The sequence below is a fragment of the Taudactylus pleione genome, unplaced genomic scaffold (genome assembly GCF_031769625.1).
Source record: "Taudactylus pleione unplaced genomic scaffold, aTauple2 ptg000905l, whole genome shotgun sequence".
Classification (NCBI taxonomy): Eukaryota; Metazoa; Chordata; class Amphibia; order Anura; family Myobatrachidae; genus Taudactylus; species Taudactylus pleione.
This window is the reverse complement of record NW_028285306.1, coordinates 463,781-485,966: the sequence shown is the minus strand read 5'-3', so window position 1 is coordinate 485,966 and position 22,186 is coordinate 463,781. Positions and strand designations below refer to the sequence as shown.

Here is a 22,186-nt window from a genome sequence, read left to right as displayed (position 1 = left end):
CATCTTCCTTCCTCCCCGCCTACCCCATCTGTGTCACTCCTGTTCATCTGCCCCTCCCTTAAAGAATGTAAGCTCTTTCGAGCAGGGCCCTCTACCCTCTTGTGCTTCTCCCTACTGTATTTTCATTTATCTTTTACTCCCCACTAGAGCAACTAACACTTGGCTGCTTATGTGGGCGTAAAGGTCGCTAATATAACAATGTTTATTATCTATGTCCGTGTCCTGCTTTGTATTGTATTGTACCATATTGTAAGTCACTGGTTACTTATTTTTTTATGTACTATGTAAGGCGCTGCGGAACACTTGTGGCGCCACATAAATAAATGGTAATAATAATAATAAAATAATATTGGTGACCAATAGAGCAAATGAGCTCACCTCAGGAGAGGCCTGCTATTCATGTGCTATAAACTGCTGCCATCACACATATTTATATTTATCAACGTTTCAGTGCGGTGAACATATTTTTGCTGTATATGGGAAAATATGAAACCTATATTGAAAAAATAAAATGTTTTGGAAAATATTTTATTTCTTTGCAGACAGCAAATTTATGTTTTTGGTTTTTTATCAAATATAACGAAAGTAAGAATTCTGGGATCAAATAAACCAATGAATTAATAAATAAATGTGTTACATGTATAAAGAATAACAGTTAACATTATAAAGATAAATCATTTTCTGTGACTTTGTTTCCTAAATTAATTCTGTAATTTATTTCTTTATTTATTTATTATTATTATTATTATTATTATTATTATTATTATTATTATTATTATTATTATTATTTTCCACAGTAATTCAGTGAGTTTAATTTCTTTTTACAGGTTGGTTCTTTGAAATTAAATAGTCCCTGGTGTTCATGTGAGGCCTGAGAATGATGATATGACATTTTGGGGCAAAGATGCAGCAAATCAGGCCGAGGCTCGATGAGAGTATGGCAAAGATTTCCACGGCGACCATATACTTTCCTTTGGTACTGACGTAAGCCGGGATAAAAGAGATCCATACACTTGTGAAGACCAACATGCTGAACGTAATAAACTTGGTCTCGTTGAAGCCGTCGGGCAGGTTTCTGGCCAGAAATGCTATTATTAGTGTCAAAATGGCTAAAGAACCCAAGAACCCCAACATGATGTAGAAGAATATTATCGATCCTTCCTTGCACTCTACTGTTATTACGCCTTTTGATTCCTTCATGTTAAGTTCTGGAAACGACGGGTACATTATCACCCATGAGGTGCAGATCATAGTTTGTATACCTGAGCCAGTAAGTATCATGGAGTTCGGAATGGAGGAACCCACCCATTTCCTCAGGGAGCTATTGGGCTTCGTGGCATTAAACGCGATAACGACTGTAATAGTTTTGGCAAAGATACATGACACACAGAGAGAAAATATGGTCCCAAATATCGCTTGGCGGACCAAGCAGGTTATGGTGGAAGGCTGGCCAATGAACAGGAAGGAGCAGAGGAAGCAAAGGAGTAGAGCCACCAGCAGCAGATAGCTCAGGTGGCGGTTATTGGCTTTGACCAGCGGTGTATCCCTGAACCGGATGAAGATGCAGAGAACCGAGAGAGTCACTAGCGAGCAAACACCACTGATGCTGGACAACGCAATGCCCAGCGGCTCCTCATATGAGAGGAACTCAATCACTTTTGGGATGCATCTGACACGGTTCTCATTGGACCATTGATCCTCGGGGCACCTCATGCAGTCGGTGGTATCTGAGAAAGCAGAGGAACATTACAGCACATACATTCTACTTACTGTTTTCCATCAATGTTATTATTTTTATGGACATTATGAAATGTTTGTGGCTATTTATGCAATGGTGTATAAATTACCAGCTTGACCCTTTCCATCCATTACTACGAGGCTTCAATTTCTCACTTATCTTTTCTTTGCAATGATCAGTGGTCAATTTTTCATGTTAAAAACAAAACAAAAAACACCTTTCTCAATGAATTAATTCCCCAGTCTACTGAAGTAGGGAAAAAGGTGGGCAAGTCGGAAACAGATCATTATTACAGGATGAAACTGATCAATTTGGATTGGCAGTAATTAATGAAAGAGGCCACAGACACTACATAATAGTACAAACTACGAGGAGCTTGCAATTCAAGTCATGAGTGGTACACAGAGGTAAATAATCACCGATTACATCTCTGAGCGGTATAAAATCACTGATGGTGTAATAATGTAGCACATATCTTAAGTGGATGAGCCTAGCCCGGTCGTCACTGCTAGTACTTGTAACCTCTATTTTGGTATAGCTTGTTACCTTATGCTGCCTTCTATCTCTTTATAGACCATGTTATTTTTTTTATTTTATTTTACTTTTTCAAATTCCTGTAGAATTTCATTGTTAAATCTTCATGGAATGCACATTATAAGACACTTCTGTATGTTAATAAAACTGTCACCATTACAGAGGTGTTTTAGCCAGTAGGAAATATAAGATACTTGCGTTATTAGAGATGTGAGTGGACAATGATTCGGTTTTGGCAAAACCACCCTCAAAAGTTATGGATTTGGCAAAACCACCCTCAAGTGTTCTGGTATGAGTTCAGTTTTGTTTTTGTTTCTGGTTTGCTTTGAAATTGACAAAAACAGCTAAAATTATGTCATTTGGACCTGTTTACCCCAAAAGTGATCCAAGCCGGGACTAGATTCGACTCGGAACCCCAAAGTGTTTGTTTTTCAGGAAAATCGAACCGCACATCTCAGGAACCAAATATGGAGGAAACACAGTGCATTACTGCCACCTTGTGGGCTATCTACAGTAGACATGATGAAAAACTGCTAATGGGGATGAGCAAACTGTTCCACAAAATATGCATCTTATGCAGCATTGGACCAGTGGAATTTGGCTTTGAGGGGTCTATTTACTAAGCAGTGTTAGGAGAAGTGAAAAGTGAAGAGTGAAAAGTGATAAGGTGCCAGCCAATCAGCTCCCAACTGTCATTTTTCAAACACAGCCTGTGAGATGGCAGTTAAGAGCTGATCGGCTGGCACCTTATCACTTTTCACTCTTCACTTTTCACTTCTCCTAACACTGCTTAGTAAATAGACCCCTAAGTATTTACAGTTATACCCCAGGCACAATAATGACTGAACTGCCTGTTGTCATTCCACCAAATGCTGATTCACAAATACAGATTACAATAGAATTTCCGCAGAACGGTGAAGTAAATGCAGAAGATTATGTGTCTGAGTTATGTGTTGCATAGTAGTTGTGTAGCACAAACCAGTCTGGTTGGAAATTTCTCCATCCGAGCACGGGATACAGTCATAGCAGCAGAAGGGTTCTCCTTCTCGGGGAGCTTTTCTGAATCCAGGGGGACAACTTCCACAGCACACAGAAGTGGGAACCTGAAAAAGAACCAGCTGATTAGATGACATCTTTGTTTCTGTTACATCCACGATACAGATTTTATTGCCGACTACATCGGTGGCAGCAATAAGTTATCACAAAATCTTTTTTGGAGATAAACCTACATTTTGGAACCTAAATGTTTAATTGTGGTTAACACAGGGGAATGTATATGCTAGTCCCAGTTCTAAGTTACCCCTCTGAGCTGACTGTGAATAGGGTTTATGTCTGTCATTTATTTCCATATTTCCATATTTGTGTTCTTTCTGTGTATGGTTACAACACCAATGATGTCAAACTCCCACACATCCCTTGTTATTGGGATTTTCTCCTAATCTATTGTATATCAGAATGTTTTTCACACATTGGTGAAATGTCTTTATGAGAAACCTAAATTTTGCTGGTGAAGAGAAATCAAACAATGGAACTGACTAAGTGATGAGTCATGCGAGCTGATAGATAGGGGATGCAGCTCGTCAGACACAGCTTCTCCGTGATTGTCTGGCTGACTTCCATCTTGTTCCTCTACACTTATTCCCCTCTGATCTTGCTCTTACTTCTCACCTCTCCTTCTTCCATTCTCTCTCCTAGTTCTCCCTCAGCCCCTCACCCATCTACCCACTATGTGGGCCAACTCCTTCTCCATGATCCAGCACGCCAGGGGCTGGTATGCAGAGACTCCAGAGTATGCAGATAGAGGAGTCTATCCCCCACAGCAATTGTTCGCAGACCAGCCTACTGGGAGAGTGTGGTGGTTTCATATAAGTTCGTGGTGATTATTAATGTAATGTGGAGGCTTACTATGTCATTTAATGTAGCAGCAGGTAGGTGGTATTTATATAATGTGGTTATCTGGCTTCATCTTCGTGTTTTGGTTTGGTTTTTCAAAACCACCCTAAAGCGTTTGGTTTTGGTTTTGGATCTGGACTTTCTTTTAAAAATGATGAAAAGTTTTTCAAAACTGCTAAAATCATGTAATTTTTGCAAATAAAAACCCAAAATTTGGTTTTAAAATTTGAATTCTGAATCTCCTCAGGAGATTAGAACTGCTACTCGGATCTGTCCAAATCACAAAATTTGGGTAGATTCGGGCTTCTGGAGAACCGAACCACACGTCTCTACCTAGATATAGGGATAAAGGGTTGGAACCAGTGTTTGAGAACTCAGAGGATAGCACAGCAAGTAATTCAGGTAATCAGTAGCCCATCTGGAGTCTTCTAACATAAGCTGCAGATCGATTATCAGAGCTGGGTCACTGTAGTCTAAATCCTCAAAGAGGAACTTAGATCCAGTACCTAGTCCCCAACACCTGGAATAAACATTTGTAGCAGAGACTCAGAACGAACCCTAATACTCTAAGAGAGGACCCAGAGGGCAACAACCACCAACGATGGAGGTAACAATGGCATGGTGAGTAGTGAGTCCCAAAGTAAGTTAGGAGTTGCAATGCCTAGTGAGGTTAAAGTCAACTTGAACCTGCAATAAGCAGGAGAGATATACTCAGAGCACTTGCTAGTTGATTAGGTCACTGTGGCAGAAGACTTGGTACTGGAAGCACTAGGAGAGTCTTTAGATGCTCAGGAGGCTTCAGAATAAAAGCAGACTGGCATTGGAGAATAACCCACAGACTTGGACTGCAGAAGAACTGGAATTAGAATCGGAGGTTGTAGATGTGGAACCAAAATGGAACCGGAGACTTAACCAGACTGAGACTAGAGGGAGCAACAGCCAGCCGCAGTGGAACCGCAGGCTTGAATCGGACTGAAACTGTAGCTAACAGCAGAGTAGCAAGAATAAAACCTGAGGCTTTCACTTGACTGGAACCGAAGGTAACTGCAGAATAGCTAGAGTGAAAACAGAGGCTTGTACTGGACTGGGACTGGAGGTAACTGTTGAGAAGCCGGAAAGGACCTGGAGACTTGAAGTAACTACACAGTAGCCAGAGGGGAACCAGAAGCTTGTACTGAACTGGGACCAGAGGTAACTGCAGAGAACAGGAGTCTTGGACCAGACTGGGACTGGAGGTAACTGCTGAAAAACCGGAAAGGACCTGGAGACTTGAAGTAACTACACAGTAGCCAGAGGGGAACCAGAAGCTTGTACTGAACTGGGACCATAGGTAACCGCAGTGTAACTGGAGTGATACCAGAGTCTTGAACTGGATTGGGCCCGGAGCTAGAGCAGCAGAGTAACTGGAGTGAACCCAGAGATAGAGAGCAAAAGTCATAAGGAGTGGAACTGCAGCTTTGTACCGGAGTGGGACCAGAGAGAGCAGCAACCAGCCAGAGTGGAACTATAGGCTTGAACCGGGGTATAACCAGTGAGAGCAGCAGCCAGCCAGAGTAGGACTCAAGGCTTGAACCAGAGTGGGACCTGAGATAGCAGTAGTCAGCTGGAGTGGGACCAGAGGCTTTAACCAGAGTGGAACCAGAGAGAGCAGCAACCAGTGGAGTGGAACCACAGAATTGGACCGGAGTGGCATCTGATATATTAACAGCCAGCTGGAGTGGAACTGCAGGCTTGGACCAGAGTGGGACCGGAGATAGCAGCAGCCAGCCGGATTGGGACTGCAGGCTTGGACTGTAGTGAGAATGGTGATAGAACCAGTAGTAGAGCTGAACTGGATCTAGTACTTGAACACAGGCTGATAGATGCAGGCTTGGTAGCAGCATACAGCTCGGGATTGCAGACTTAATGTAGTAACTCAGAGGTAGCAGCTTGCAGGAGTCCAGCAGTATAGGTTCAGGTAGTGGATCGGAGGTAGCACTCACTCACTAGTGAGTGAGAACACTGGAAGGTAAAGAACCACATTGTTCTGACAAGGTGCTTGTGTCAGGTGCATGCTTAAATAGGGCGCTCTTGTCAGAGATAGGCTGAAGTGGTCATGTGAGCGCAGGAGACAGGTGGAGACTGGAAACTGGTGCTCAGCTGATCAGAAACAACATGGCTGCGCCCATGAACCTCAGGAAGTGGATTGACAGTGCTCTAGGAAAGGGTAGTTCACCTTGGTAAAGCACCGCTGGACAAGGTAAGAGTGACTAACTCCCGGTTTTGTGACATGCCCTACCCAAGCAGGCTACCAAGCAATGCAGAATATCTGTAAGTAGTATAATGCACTCACATTCATCTATGTAATCATCAGCATACCTGTGTATACTTTGCTCCCCATGATATGGTTTTATCACTCCAGACCAGCTTTTCTCCGTTTGGGCCCCAGTCATCAAAGATCCCGACTTTCACAAGCCCTCCTTTCAAATCCTCAGAAACTTGCCAGTTTAAGACATCATAAAGTCCTTTCAGCTCTCCCTTCTCATCAAACGCCACAATCTCCCCTCCGGAGTTCAGGAAACGCACTTTTTTGACATAGTGGAAAAGCTTAAACAAAAATGAGGTAAATGCGACAAAGCAGCCGTGTGGCAGATAAGTGCCCATCTTACTCATTTGTAGATACAGTATATACAATTTATACAGCTATCAGAAATCACAGAGGTGTTGTGTGAGTGCTACTTATGGGTCCCAGAAATTCAAGGTGACTTCGATCTCGCACCATCTGAGATGCAGAGCATCTCCTCCATAATGGTTTCAGCTGGAGCATGCACTTTGGCCAAACTTAGGGGGAGATTTATCAAAGCTTGGAGAGAGATAAAGTGAAAAGGGATAAGGGACCAGATTCAGACCCGCTCGCTACATGCGTTCGCTTGCACGATGCATATGTAAATTTGTGTAGGCAGGCGATCGCACGGCAAGGCATTAGCACACCCACTATGTCTTGGCGTGCGATCGCTTTGTGTATGCAGACGCCCACCAGCATGTCTTAAGATGCCCACTTGTGCACGTCATCTCCAGGAAGTGTAAGCAACCATTGGTGCATCGAGTACCATCGGATGTGATCACAGCGCTTGTGGCTGACCATGCCCTACCTCAAGCACTGCAAGCACTTCAGTATAAAAACCAGCCAGGTCACAGGTAGTATGACGCTGCCTCTAAATTATGCACATCTCTGAAACGGCGCAGAGACGCTCAGGCACGCCTGCGTTCGCATCTCCACTCCCCCGTTTCTAGCAGCCAGCCAATGTCACCACCCACAAACGGCTTCTCCTGTCACTCACTCTGTAGGACAGTCTATGCGCAGCGAGCGAACGCTTCCCGATCTCTCGCACTGGTTCACGCACTGCAATGTAAACGCATGCGCCCAATGCGAACCATCGGCCATTTACGAGCAAAAGCATCCTAGCGAGTGGGTCTGAATCAGGTCCAAAAGTACCAACCAATCAGCTCCTAACTGCCAATTTACAGGCTGTTTGAAGTATGACAGAAGCTGATTGGTTGATATTTTATCTCTCTCCACAGCTTGATACATCTCCTTCTTAAGTGCTAATTTACCAAAGAGTTTTATCATACGCAACGAGATTTAAAACTTGTTTCATATGATAAATGGTTCCTAAACCAATCAGCTTCCAACTGTCATTTTTCAAACAGATGACAGTTGGGAGCTGATTGGCTGGAGCACCATTATCATACACTGCGAGTTTTATCTCTTGTTGCGTATGATAAAACTCATTGATAAATGAGCCCCATAGAGAGCTATGATTTAGAACCAGTCTCAAGTAAGGGCTGTTCTCTATCTCCCCTACTTTATGCTTCATAAACTGATCTTAGCACAGCTCCTCTATACAATGGGGGAAATGTTTCAAGCCTTGGAGGTTGATTTGCTAAAGCTTCTAAAACAGGCAAGCGATGGTGTTGACCATAGCAACCAATCAGATTATATGTCTCATTTTTGAGAATAAAGAAATGATGGCTACAATCTGTTTGGTTGCTATTGGCAACACCTCCAGTTTCCTTTTTTAGAAACTTTAGCAAATCTACCCCTTGGAGAGCGATAAAGTGGAGAAATTACCCAGAGCAACCAGTTAGCTACTAACTGTCATTTATCTGGAACAGCCTATGGAATGACAGTGAGAAGCTTATTGGTTTCTTTGGGCAACTGCTCCACTCTATCTCTCTCCAAGGTTTTATACATCTTCCTTCATGTCCCTTATATATCCTTTCACCCCAAGCTTGGAATTTAGCATGTCAGGAATATGAAGCACAGGGGAGTCACAGTAAGGTGTGGTGTAAGAGATAGACAGTAATTAGTTACAATGTCTAGATAGACACCAGATGTTAGACAGTTAATAGTTAGACCAGGATAAAAGTTCGACACACACACAAAAGTCAGACACACTAAAGTTAGACATGTAAAAAGTTCGACGGGTACAAAAGATCAACAGGGTTAAAAGTTCGACATGAAAATGGTCGACACAAAAATGGTCGACCAATTTTTTTTTTTAGCCCTAATCTTCACCCTAACCCTAACCCTCCCTCCTGGTGCCTAACCCTAACCGTCTGGGTAAGTGCCTAACCCTAACCATGGGGGTAAGTGCCTAACTGTCCAGTAAGTGCCTAACCCTAACCTTAAACCTAATCCTAATCTTAAAAAAAGAAGACAAAAAAGTTTTTGTCTTTTAGCCATAATCTTCACCCTAACCCTCCTCATGGTGCCTAACTGTAACCCTCCATCCTGGTGCCTAACCCTAACCGTCTGGGTAAGTGCCTAACCCTAGCCGTGGAGGTAAGTGCCTAACCCTCCAGTAAGTGCCTAACCCTAACACTAAACATAACCCTGATCCTAAAAAAAAAAAAAGTCTCGACCATTTTTGTGTCAATCATTTTCATGTCGAACTTTTGACCCTTTCGACCTTTTGTACCTGTCGAAACTTATCACATGTCTAACTTTAGTGTGTCTGACTTTTGTCTGTGTCGAACTTTAACTATTTACTGTCTAACATCTGGTGTCTATCTAGACATTGTCTAACTAATTACTGTCAATCTATAGTCCGGATCCAGTCATGGTACTTCCACTGAAGATCTTACTGGGGGCCACCATAGCCACTACCTAAATAGAGGGGGCTCAGGGAGCATATTGTACAGCTCCAACCTGACCGTCGCTTGTAAAATGGAGTATTACATGGTAACATTGTTACTTCTGCAGAGCATTAATTATGTATAGACCCCATAGACTTCTATAGAACTTTGGATGTAGTCTTTTACGATTCAGAGATGTACGCTAATGCCATCACTGCAATAGATGTTGCTAGATACTGTATATATTTGTGTATTTCTAAGCGGTACCTGCCATGGCTGAAAATGTTCAATGTTTGTACAAGATCCATTCAAAAATGGTCCTTTTCCAGGCTGACACGACATCATGTCCTGTATAGCGTGTGCTGCGGCATACACGGAGTTGTACACGGACACGGCTAATCGAAAGTTGTTTGTGTCATACACAGAGCTGTCCAGTCTGATTAATTCTTCTTTGCCTGTGCAAAACGTAGTATTGGTCCCATTGGATGAGGTATTGCCAACATCACTTTCCTTCCACTTACAGGAAAAGACATGTTCCCAAAATTCCTTAATAAATATATCATTGGGGTACATGGAGGGATAAATACTGTACAGGAAATCTCTGAAACCAGGGATATTTGAACTGTATTTGGCAAGACCGATGGTCCCATTCAACGTGCTCCATAGTGATTTTTGGGTAAAAACAGCGGAAGGCAGCCAACTTCCTACCGCAATCCAAATTTTCCCAACTATCCCATTATCGGTAACATCCTGCAGAAAGGCTATCAGCTCGGTAGCATAGGCGTACAGCACTATAACATTGGTCTTGGTTTTGTGCATAGCGTTGATAATGTTATCCAGGCTGTCTTTGCTGGGCGGCACCGATAGGGTTTTGGCAAAGGCAACACAAATGCCGTTCTTTGCCATCTCAAGTTTTAGCTTCTGGCTGCCTTGGTCCCCGTAGTCGTTATTGGAAGACACTATACCAACCCATGACCAATTGAAATACATGATCATCTGGACCACAGCGATGGGCTGAGAGTCTACGGTGCCCACTGTCCGGACGAAAGATGGGAACTGGACTTTGTCAGCCAGAGAGGGAAGGGCGGAGGCGTAACTGATCTGCAAAGAGAACCTATTATGAAAGTTTTGTAAACTGGTAACTAAATGTTAGCTTTCATGAAATGGGCTCCAAATATTCCAGCCACCCCAATGTATAGCCCACCACTGGGGACATTTACATTCTATGCTCTAGCTCAAGGAGAAAAAAATGAATTTTATACCTGCTGAACCAATGGTGTCATTTATTATACTATGCATACATATATTTGTTCATTACTAGTAAAATAAAAGTTTCCCAGCCCTATTAAAATGTAAATTGTAAATACAAATCCTAATTATTAAGCAACGTTCCTCCTTCTGATACTGTGACACTTGTCAGGGCACCTAGGGGTAGGCAGTATTGAGAATACATCTACTGGAAACAGAAGGATTTCCACTCCAACAGAAGAGATTTAAGGACTTTGGGCCTGATTCAGCTTTGGGAATAGAGGGCCTCATTCAGAGGCGGCCGGAGGATGCAAGCGGTCGCTCAGAAACTGGGCGGCCACTTGCATCCTGACCGCCCACCTCTGTTGCGGTCGTTAGGCTGTGGGTTAACACCCACAGCTCTAATGACCGCTCCAGTGATGGACCATCGGGGCTTACGACAAGACCCTAGGGTAGGGTCTCCCTTGTCGTAAGCCCCGGAGAGCTTCTGGCTCTGTCCCATGGGAACGCCTCCGTTTGGGCTGCCACCCCCCCGGCCCGCCTTCCAAACGGGGCGAGCTGTCAATCAACATCGACAGCTCGCCCCCTTTGGATCGAGACCTGCTACGACCGGTGCTGTCGGTCGTAGCGGGTCTCACGCATGCGCGCGACGGCGCCGTCGTGCGCATGCTCTGTGGGGGGCCATCGACCCGGTCCGAGCGCATCGGCGCTAACGACCGGGTCTGAATGACCCCCAGAGTGAGAATTACCACTTATCTGTGAACCTGGACAAACCATATTGCAATGACATCTAAATTAACTAGAGCCAGTATTTACCCTACATGCAAAAAAAATGATGTATTTACAGCCCTTTTTTTTGCATGTAGGGTAAATACTGGCTGCTTTTGCATGTAGCCCACAAATACTGCACAGCTTTATTATTACTCTACAATTTAGATGTCAGTTTGGAGACCTCCCTCCCAAATCTAAATCTCTCTGCACATTTTAAATCTGCCCCCCCTGCAAGTGCAGCATGGTTTCACCAAGATGATCAGTTAAGTGCTATATCTCACTCTATTTCCAAAGCTGAATCAGGCCCTTTATGTTGGACTACGTGAACTTTTGATCATAGAAACACCCCAGGGAGTGCAGGTTACCGCAAGTACTTTGTTGTAAATTGGATTTTGGAAGTGAGAGTGACCACTTCAGCGGTCTTACTGCTGCACCACAGTTTGAAGCGCAGTTTTTCTGTACTTTATAGGGTATAGATATAGCTGAAAGCCTCCATTTACAGATGTGTCCTCATGCACCTATTGTTTTTGCGCCATATACAGTAGCGCATGAAGGGGGGGTTTCTGAGTACCCAGAAATCCCCCCTGGCTGACCAAATGATATTTTTTAGAGACGGAGACAGCGCCGGGCAGGAAGCACTGTTGTGCGAGACACTGCCAGTCCCTGCCGTGCTGTGAGGGGGCGTTTTGGAGCAGCGGCAGTAGGGGATGGAGCAGCCGCTTGTCTCCCGGTGTTTCCCATCATTCCGTGTGGGTGGTCAGGTGCCCTGAAGGCCGCAGCTCTCATCGCGGTGGTCGTCGTCATCCTGGTGCAGCTGCTCTGGGTCTGGCTCAGATCCAAGTCTTCAGGAGGAGATCGCCGGGAAGGAGCAACTACGCTCACATGGGCTCCAGCGGTGACCCTCCTCCTCCTCCTCTCCTCTGCCCTAGATAAGTATACTGGTATTGGTGCATGTATGTATGTATGTTGTGCATATGTATGCGTGTGTGTGTGTGTGTGTGTATGTATGAATGTATGTATGTATGTATACTGTGTGTAACTATGCATATATGTAGGTATCCTGTGTGTATGTATGCATGTATGGCTGTGTGTAACTATGCATATATGTAGGTATCCTGTGTGTATGTATGCTTGTATGGCTGTGTGTAACTATGCATATATGTAGGTATCCTGTGTGTATGTATGCATGTATGTATGTGTGTAACTATGCATATATGTAGGTATCCTGTGTGTATGTATGCGCATGTATACTGTGTGTAACTATGCATATATGTAGGTATCCTGTGTGTATGTATGCATGTATGTATGTATGTATACTGTGTGTAACTATGCATATATGTAGGTATCCTGTGTGTATGTATGCATGTATGTATGTGTGTAACTATGCATATATGTAGGTATCCTGTGTGTATGTATGCATGTATACTGTGTGTAACTATGCATATATGTAGGTATCCTGTGTGTATGTATGCATGTATGTATGTGTGTAACTATGCATATATGTAGGTATCCTGTGTGTATGTATGCGCATGTATACTGTGTGTAACTATGCATATATGTAGGTATCCTGTGTGTATGTAGGAATGTATGTATGTATGTATACTGTGTGTAACTATGCATATATGTAGGTATCCTGTGTGTATGTATGCATGTATGTATGTATGTATACTGTGTGTAACTATGCATATATGTAGGTATCCTGTGTGTATGTATGCATGTATGTATGTGTGTAACTATGCATATATGTAGGTATCCTGTGTGTATGTATGCATGTATACTGTGTGTAACTATGCATATATGTAGGTATCCTGTGTGTATGTAGGAATGTATGTATGTATGTATACTGTGTGTAACTATGCATATATGTAGGTATCCTGTGTGTATGTATGCATGTATGTATGTGTGTAACTATGCATATATGTAGGTATCCTGTGTGTATGTATGAATGTATGTATGTATGTATACTGTGTGTAACTATGCATATATGTAGGTATCCTGTGTGTATGTATGCATGTATGTATGTATGTATGTATGTATACTGTGTGTAACTATGCATATATGTAGGTATCCTGTGTGTATGTATGCATGTATGTATGTATGTATACTGTGTGTAACTATGCATATATATGTAGGTATCCTGTGTGTATGTATGAATGTATGTATGTATGTATACTGTGTGTAACTAAGCATATATGTAGGTATCCTGTGTGTATGTATGCATGTATGTATGTATGTATAATGTGTGTAACTATGCATATATGTAGGTATCCTGTGTGTATGTATGAATGTATGTATGTATGTGTGTAACTATGCATATATGTAGGTATCCTGTGTGTATGTATGCATGTATGGCTGTGTGTAACTATGCATATATGTAGGTATCCTGTGTGTATGTATGCATGTATGTATGTATGTATACTGTGTGTAACTATGCATATATGTAGGTATCCTGTGTGTAGGTATGCATGTATGTATGTATGTGTACTGTGTGTAACTATGCATATATGTAGGTATCCGGTGTGTATGTATGCATGTATGTATGTATGTATACTGTGTGTAACTATGCATATATGTAGGTATCCTGTGTGTATGTATGAATGTATGTATGTATGTATACTGTGTGTAACTATGCATATATGTAGGTATCCTGTGTGTATGTATGCATGTATGTATGTGTGTAACTATGCATATATGTAGGTATCCTGTGTGTATGTATGAATGTATGTATGTATGTATACTGTGTGTAACTATGCATATATGTAGGTATCCTGTGTGTATGTATGCATGTATGTATGTATACTGTGTGTAACTATGCATATATTTAGGTATCCTGTGTGTATGTATGCATGTATGTATGTATGTATGTATACTGTGTGTAACTATGCATATATGTAGGTATCCTGTGTGTATGTATGAATGTATGTATGTATGTATACTGTGTGTAACTATGCATATATGTAGGTATCCTGTGTGTATGTATGCCTGTATGTATGTATACTGTGTGTAACTATGCATATATGTAGGTATCCTGTGTGTATGTATGCATGTATGTATGCATGTATAGCTGTGTGTAACTATGCATATATGTAGGTATCCTGTGTGTATGTATGCATGTATGGCTGTGTGTAACTATGCATATATGTAGGTATCCTGTGTGTATGTATGCATGTATGTATGTATGTATACTGTGTGTAACTATGCATATATGTAGGTATCCTGTGTGTATGTATGCATGTATGTATGTATGTATACTGTGTGTAACTATGCATATATGTAGGTATCCTGTGTGTATGTATGCATGTATGGCTGTGTGTAACTATGCTTATGTCTGTGTGTGTCTGTGCCTGTGAGTATGCTGTGCGTGAGTATGCTTATAAGTTGTGTGTATGAATGCTGTTTGTGTATAATATATATATATATATATATATATATATATAAACAGACCGGCGGCACTCGTCCAAAAAAACACACAAACGGCAGGTCAAATGCGTATCAACGTTTCGATGTTAATACATCGTCATTCCAAAGTATGGGTGCCTATTCCCAGAGTCCGTCAGTTCCTGCTAAACGGGCAGACTCCAATGTATACACCAGTACGGGTGGCACTCCCATGTAATATGGCAAACGTAAGGGTGCCTTCCGGAGAAGCTCCACTCCAGTAGGCTTCAATATACAAACAGACCGGCGGCACTCGTCCAAAAAAACACACAAACGGCAGGTCAAATGCGTATCAACGTTTCGATGTTAATACATCGTCATTCCAAAGTATGGGTGCCTATTCCCAGAGTCCGTCAGTTCCTGCTAAACGGGCAGACTCCAATGTATACACCAGTACGGGTGGCACTCCCATGTAATATGGCAAACGTAAGGGTGCCTTCCGGAGAAGCTCCACTCCAGTAGGCTTCAATATACAAACAGACCGGCGGCACTCGTCCAAAAAAACACACAAACGGCAGGTCAAATGCGTATCAACGTTTCGATGTTAATACATCGTCATTCCAAAGTATGGGTGCCTATTCCCAGAGTCCGTCAGTTCCTGCTAAACGGGCAGACTCAAATGTATACACCAGTACGGGTGGCACTCCCATGTAATATGGCAAACGTAAGGGTGCCTTCCGGAGAAGCTCCACTCCAGTAGGCTTCAATATACAAACAGACCGGCGGCACTCGTCCAAAAAAACACACAAACGGCAGGTCAAATGCGTATCAACGTTTCGATGTTAATACATCGTCATTCCAAAGTATGGGTGCCTATTCCCAGAGTCCGTCAGTTCCTGCTAAACGGGCAGACTCCAATGTATACACCAGTACGGGTGGCACTCCCATGTAATATGGCAAACGTAAGGGTGCCTTCCGGAGAAGCTCCACTCCAGTAGGCTTCAATATACAAACAGACCGGCGGCACTCGTCCAAAAAAACACACAAACGGCAGGTCAAATGCGTATCAACGTTTCGATGTTAATACAGCGTCATTCCAAAGTATGGGTGCCTATTCCCAGAGTCCGTCAGTTCCTGCTAAACGGGCAGACTCCAATTTATACACCAGTACGGGTGGCACTCCCATGTAATATGGCAAACGTAAGGGTGCCTTCCGGAGAAGCTCCACTCCAGTAGGCTTCAATATACAAACAGACCGGCGGCACTCGTCCAAAAAAACACACAAACGGCAGGTCAAATGCGTATCAACGTTTCGATGTTAATACATCGTCATTCCAAAGTATGGGTGCCTATTCCCAGAGTCCGTCAGTTCCTGCTAAACGGGCAGACTCCAATGTATACACCTGTACGGGTGGCACTCCCATGTAATATGGCAAACGTAAGGGTGCCTTCCGGAGAAGCTCCACTCCAGTAGGCTTCAATATACAAACAGACCGGCGGCACTCGTCCAAAAAAACACACAAACGGCAGGTCAAATGCGTATCAACGTTTCGATGTTAATACATCGTCATTCCAAAGTATGGGTGCCTATTCCCAGAGTCCGTCAGTTCCTGCTAAACGGGCAGACTCCAATGTATACACCAGTACGGGTGGCACTCCCATGTAATATGGCAAACGTAAGGGTGCCTTCCGGAGAAGCTCCACTCCAGTAGGCTTCAATATACAAACAGACCGGCGGCACTCGTCCAAAAAAACACACAAACGGCAGGTCAAATGCGTATCAACGTTTCGATGTTAATACATCGTCATTCCAAAGTATGGGTGCCTATTCCCAGAGTCCGTCAGTTCTTGCTAAACGGGCAGACTCCAATGTATACACCAGTACGGGTGGCACTCCCATGTAATATGGCAAACGTAAGGGTGCCTTCCGGAGAAGCTCCACTCCAGTAGGCTTCAATATACAAACAGACCGGCGGCACTCGTCCAAAAAAACACACAAACGGCAGGTCAAATGCGTATCAACGTTTCGATGTTAATACATCGTCATTCCAAAGTATGGGTGCCTATTCCCAGAGTCCGTCAGTTCCTGCTAAACGGGCAGACTCCAATGTATACACCAGTACGGGTGGCACTCCCATGTAATATGGCAAACGTAAGGGTGCCTTCCGGAGAAGCTCCACTCCAGTAGGCTTCAATATACAAACAGACCGGCGGCACTCGTCCAAAAAAACACACAAACGGCAGGTCAAATGTGTATCAACGTTTCGATGTTAATACATCGTCATTCCAAAGTATGGGTGCCTATTCCCAGAGTCCGTCAGTTCCTGCTAAACGGGCAGACTCCAATGTATACACCAGTACGGGTGGCACTCCCATGTAATATGGCAAACGTAAGGGTGCCTTCCGGAGAAGCTCCACTCCAGTAGGCTTCAATATACAAACAGACCGGCGGCACTCGTCCAAAAAAACACACAAACGGCAGGTCAAATGCGTATCAACGTTTCGATGTTAATACATCGTCATTCCAAAGTATGGGTGCCTATTCCCAGAGTCCGTCAGTTCCTGCTAAACGGGCAGACTCCAATGTATACACCAGTACGGGTGGCACTCCCATGTAATATGGCAAACGTAAGTGTGCCTTCCGGAGAAGCTCCACTCCAGTAGGCTTCAATATACAAACAGACCGGCGGCACTCGTCCAAAAAAACACACAAACGGCAGGTCAAATGCGTATCAACGTTTCGATGTTAATACATCGTCATTCCAAAGTATGGGTGCCTATTCCCAGAGTCCGTCAGTTCCTGCTAAACGGGCAGACTCCAATGTATACACCAGTACGGGTGCCACTCCCATGTAATATGGCAAACGTAAGGGTGCCTTCCGGAGAAGCTCCACTCCAGTAGGCTTCAATATACAAACAGACCGGCGGCACTCGTCCAAAAAAACACACAAACGGCAGGTCAAATGCGTATCAACGTTTCGATGTTAATACATCGTCATTCCAAAGTATGGGTGCCTATTCCCAGAGTCCGTCAGTTCCTGCTAAACGGGCAGACTCCAATGTATACACCAGTACGGGTGGCACTCCCATGTAATATGGCAAACGTAAGTATGTATACTGTGTGTAACTATGCATATATGTAGGTATCCTGTGTGTATGTATGCATGTATGTATGCATGTATGGCTGTGTGTAACTATGCATATATGTAGGTATCCTGTGTGTATGTATGCATGTATGGCTGTGTGTAACTATGCATATATGTAGGTATCCTGTGTGTATGTATGCATGTATGTATGTATGTATACTGTGTGTAACTATGCATATATGTAGGTATCCTGTGTGTATGTATGCATGTATGTATGTATGTATGTATACTGTGTGTAACTATGCATATATGTAGGTATCCTGTGTGTATGTATGCATGTATGGCTGTGTGTAACTATGCTTATGTCTGTGTGTGTCTGTGCCTGTGAGTATGCTGTGCGTGAGTATGCTTATAAGTTGTGTGTATGAATGCTGTTTGTGTATAATATATATATATATATATATAATATGGAAACCCCTCTTTAAAAATCCTGCGTTTGCCACTGATATGGCGTCACTTAGATACATCTTAGCCGCATACAAAGGCACTAGGGTTAGAGTGTTTGGTGATAAGGAAATGGTATAAAAGTCACAGATTAGGCACAATGAGGCATGGCTTGAAGCATGGGGCGGCTCACTCATATCGGACCTCCATATTTTGACTTTTTCCATAGGTCGGAGTCGCACATCGCAGTTGCATGCAATGCCAACACCAGTGTCCAGGGTACCCGTGCATTGTTATTTGTTGCATTAGTAATAAACGGCTAAGGTACATATTTTAAGAAAAGTCTCTGGCTAAAGGCACGGTGCGGCTTAATCGCAAAGTCTGTGGCACGTCAAATATCCTCATTTGAGGTTATGTGTGTGTGGTCACTTCTGTACATAGGAAATGATTTTGCTCTAAAGGGCTTCAGACCCCATCCTTTGCACATTACCTGAGGGAACAGAGTGAGTCCAAGTATCCGAGCGGCAGCGACTGAACCGGACGATGGAGAGTCCCCGACCACCGCGGACAGCTTCGGATGTGTTGACCGGCAGTTGTAATTGGGCATCCTGGACTGTTTCCCGGACAAGTAGGATATGACACTGTCTACAGATGCAGCATCCGAATAACAGGAGTCATAAACCTCATATCCTAATGTAACATTTGACATCAGGAGGGGGTTTGAGTTTATTTCATCGATGGCAAATAGCAATGCGAGGACGTACTGATATTTTTCTGTGTAAAACCTAAAGGAATAAATTGATGGCAGGAAAATGGACACATCAAACCCAAAGTTTTCATAGCAAGAAACATAATCAGTGTTCATCATTTCAGATACTATGATTGCACCAGATAGCTGCAGTTTTGTGGAGGAAATGTTATTTTGAAAGGGGAGGAGCGACGGCCTGATAATCAGAGCAAACTCCATACACTGCAATGGGGGCGACCTCCATTCACTGCCTGGAGTCGCTGAATAGCGACTCGGAGGATCGGGCAGGTTTGGTAACCAAATGGTCCAGACTCATTTTCAGCCATTTCCAGGCTGTGAACGATTATCCTTCAGCTCCATTAATCTTCACTGACCAATGTTCCTGTCACCTAACACTGATATATACGCAGAAACATTTCTCTCATCGCCAGTGACTATCAATGGGCACACAAATGCATTTTACAGCGAAAATACAATTATTGCTCACCGCATGGCCAGCTGTAGTTACAGGGAAATTGGACCTACTGTATATCGCAGCGCTTGCAGTTCCAAATTAATCCGAACTTCATCGGACATGCCAGCAAATGCAATTGGGCGATGAGTGGGGATGGTCATTTGTGGCGTATAGTCGGGATGTAGTCATGATGTTGACACTTGCAATGTTGAAAGTTATGATGCCGACATTGTTGGAATGTTGACTTTGAACATGTTGGCATCTGCAAAATATCGACATGTTCACAATGTAGACGTGTGAAATGTCAACATGTGAAATGTCAACAATTTGCAGGGACTGGAGGGTTAGTATTAGAGATCTGTGCTGACCCCTGTGTTTTGATTTTGGTTTTGGATCTGGATTTTTATTTTTTTTTAAATAATAAAAAGTTTTTAAAAACAGCTGAAATCATGAAATTTTTGCAATCCAAAACCCAAAATTCGGATTTAAAATCCGATTTCAGAATTGCTGGGAGATCAGGGACTCAAATTTATCTGGATCTCCTCAGGAAATTACCATCACAACTCGGATCTGTCCCTATTCACAAAATTCAGGTGGATTCGGATTTCTGGAGAACCGAACCGAACATCTCTAGTTTGGATTAGGCTGTGGCAGTGGAGAGCTACGGTTAGGCACTGGGGGAGGGTTTGGGTTAGGAGATGGTAGAAATGCCACAGTTCATTTATTGGTATTAGACATGGGAAAGTGGTAGCAATTTTTTTTAAAACAATGGACATTGTGATTCTTCTTGAATTAGATTCTTTCACAAAATGGTTCAGTATTAGATCATGAAGTAAACCCATTAATTTATTCTGGGACTTCCAACAATTCAAGGACATTAAATAAGTGACACACTGGCAGACTAGCAAATTCAGACCATGGTCCCAGGACTGCATGTTTTATAATGTGAATACTCAAAACTTTGTACAATCCAAATGTATATACCAGCCTAAGCGACCGATTCAGTGAGAGGCAATATCCTGCCCAATATCCTGTGAAGTTTGGCTGCCCACATATGTGCCTATTACAGTTTTCCTGCGCACCTCTATGGGGTACAAGCAAAATTAGCATGGATGCTGGAACAGGTCAATGTGGCTGATCTACCAATTTAATTCACTAAATGCAGAAGAAGTTCAAAAGTTTTCTAGCAATAACAGTCTAAATAAATACTTTGTATGTACAGCATCCGTAACTATTGCAAATCACTCCGAATTTAGATTTCAGGATTTCATCTACCGCCACTTTAAACCTGAATTCCCTTTTTAGATCAAAACAATTAACAAAATTATTTGAGAGGGAACAAAGCCCACATTTAGTAAATTCAGGAAAGGTTTTCCAAATTATCATTTTTAAATTTTCTAGCTTCCAAAAATAAATGTTGTTTAAAAACACATTCTAAGCTATGGAATGTAATGCATACATTAGTTTGCTTGTAGAATATGCTATTAAAAATTAAATTTTTAAAGTGGCATTTATATTTCAAATTCTAAATCTAAATCTTCAGTTGCTGATACAGAAACCCGAATGTGCCAAAAAGTTTCACTCATCCCCAGTGAGCATCAATCTTCACACATTTGTATTTTGTAGCGAAAACCCTCAATAATTCATAGTAAGTAAAAGTAATATAAAATTAAATATTCACTTACTTCTCGCAAAGCCTTCGTGGAGGTTTCTCAGTAAATCTCAGTGTTTGTTTCACAGTTTTTTCATGCACGGGAATAAGGCCCCCAATGATGACATGTCCTTCGTGTACATAAGCAGGTAGAGGCACATCCGAGTATTGACACGGTGATAGCGCGTTTGACATTTGCACCACTAGCAGTAGAGAGATCCATGTACAGTTATCTACTTTCATTATCTGGTTGGAAAATAAAAGAAAATATGACAACTTTAATGTAATAAATAAATATAGGCAGTTAAATTGGATTTACAATGCATAAATATCCTGCAGAAGAGACTGTAACAGTGAATCACAAGACACAAAGATAAAGCTCTGAGATACTTTATTTTCACCATGGAGAGGCCACGTGCCGAGTTGTGTCTATGATATAAATATGAAACTGTGGCAGCAGTCTCATTCCACCATGTACTGTGCTCTGCTACCATACGGTACACTTACGGAAAGGGCATGTCGGAATCATGATCTCAAAGATCTGTGGCTCTAACTTATGCTATAAAGAAACTTTTGACTAAAGTGGCTACTTTCTAACCCATCAGGTTGCCTTGACAGCCATTGAGATATAATGTGATTATTATCTGTAATAATATTACTAAACATAATAATAATAATAATAATAATAATAATAATAATAATAATAATAATAATATACTAATAATATTTCCTAGTGGTATTTGGTACATTTGTTTCAACATACACTGTGTTCTAATTTTCAGAAATATAACACATTTCACATTTTAAAAGTTCTATATTGCAAAGTCCTGGAAAAAAATAACTTTTGTGTTACATATTTGTCACATGTTGTTTTTCTATTTTCTATTATTAGATTGATTCATAATAAAAGTTCATCATCATCACCATTTTTATAAAAAAAATTCTGCTAAACTGTCCTCACTACGATGCTAATATTAATTATTGTTTTTTCAATTTATTATAAGACATGAGAAACAACCACAAACACTGTGATAAAAAAAATGAGTCAATGTTAGTTTAGTGAAGATATTTTTATTTCTTGGTTGTTGACAAAACTAAATATAATTAAATATTTTCTTATTTT

At 42.2% G+C, this 22,186-nt stretch overlaps 1 protein-coding gene across 1 annotated transcript; it reads right to left on the bottom strand.

Annotated features, from left to right (window-relative positions):
* Positions 1 to 800: 800 nt before the first annotated feature.
* Positions 801 to 21,162, bottom strand: LOC148473934 (extracellular calcium-sensing receptor-like; the record flags this gene model as incomplete). The annotated part of the gene is made up of 6 exons (XM_088459322.1): positions 801 to 1,727; positions 3,252 to 3,375; positions 6,524 to 6,751; positions 9,551 to 10,384; positions 18,701 to 18,995; positions 21,098 to 21,162. Coding segments are annotated over 6 exons (2,463 nt in total), but the record flags the coding sequence as incomplete, so codon positions are not given.
* Between the last annotated feature and the right edge of the window lie 1,024 nt (positions 21,163 to 22,186).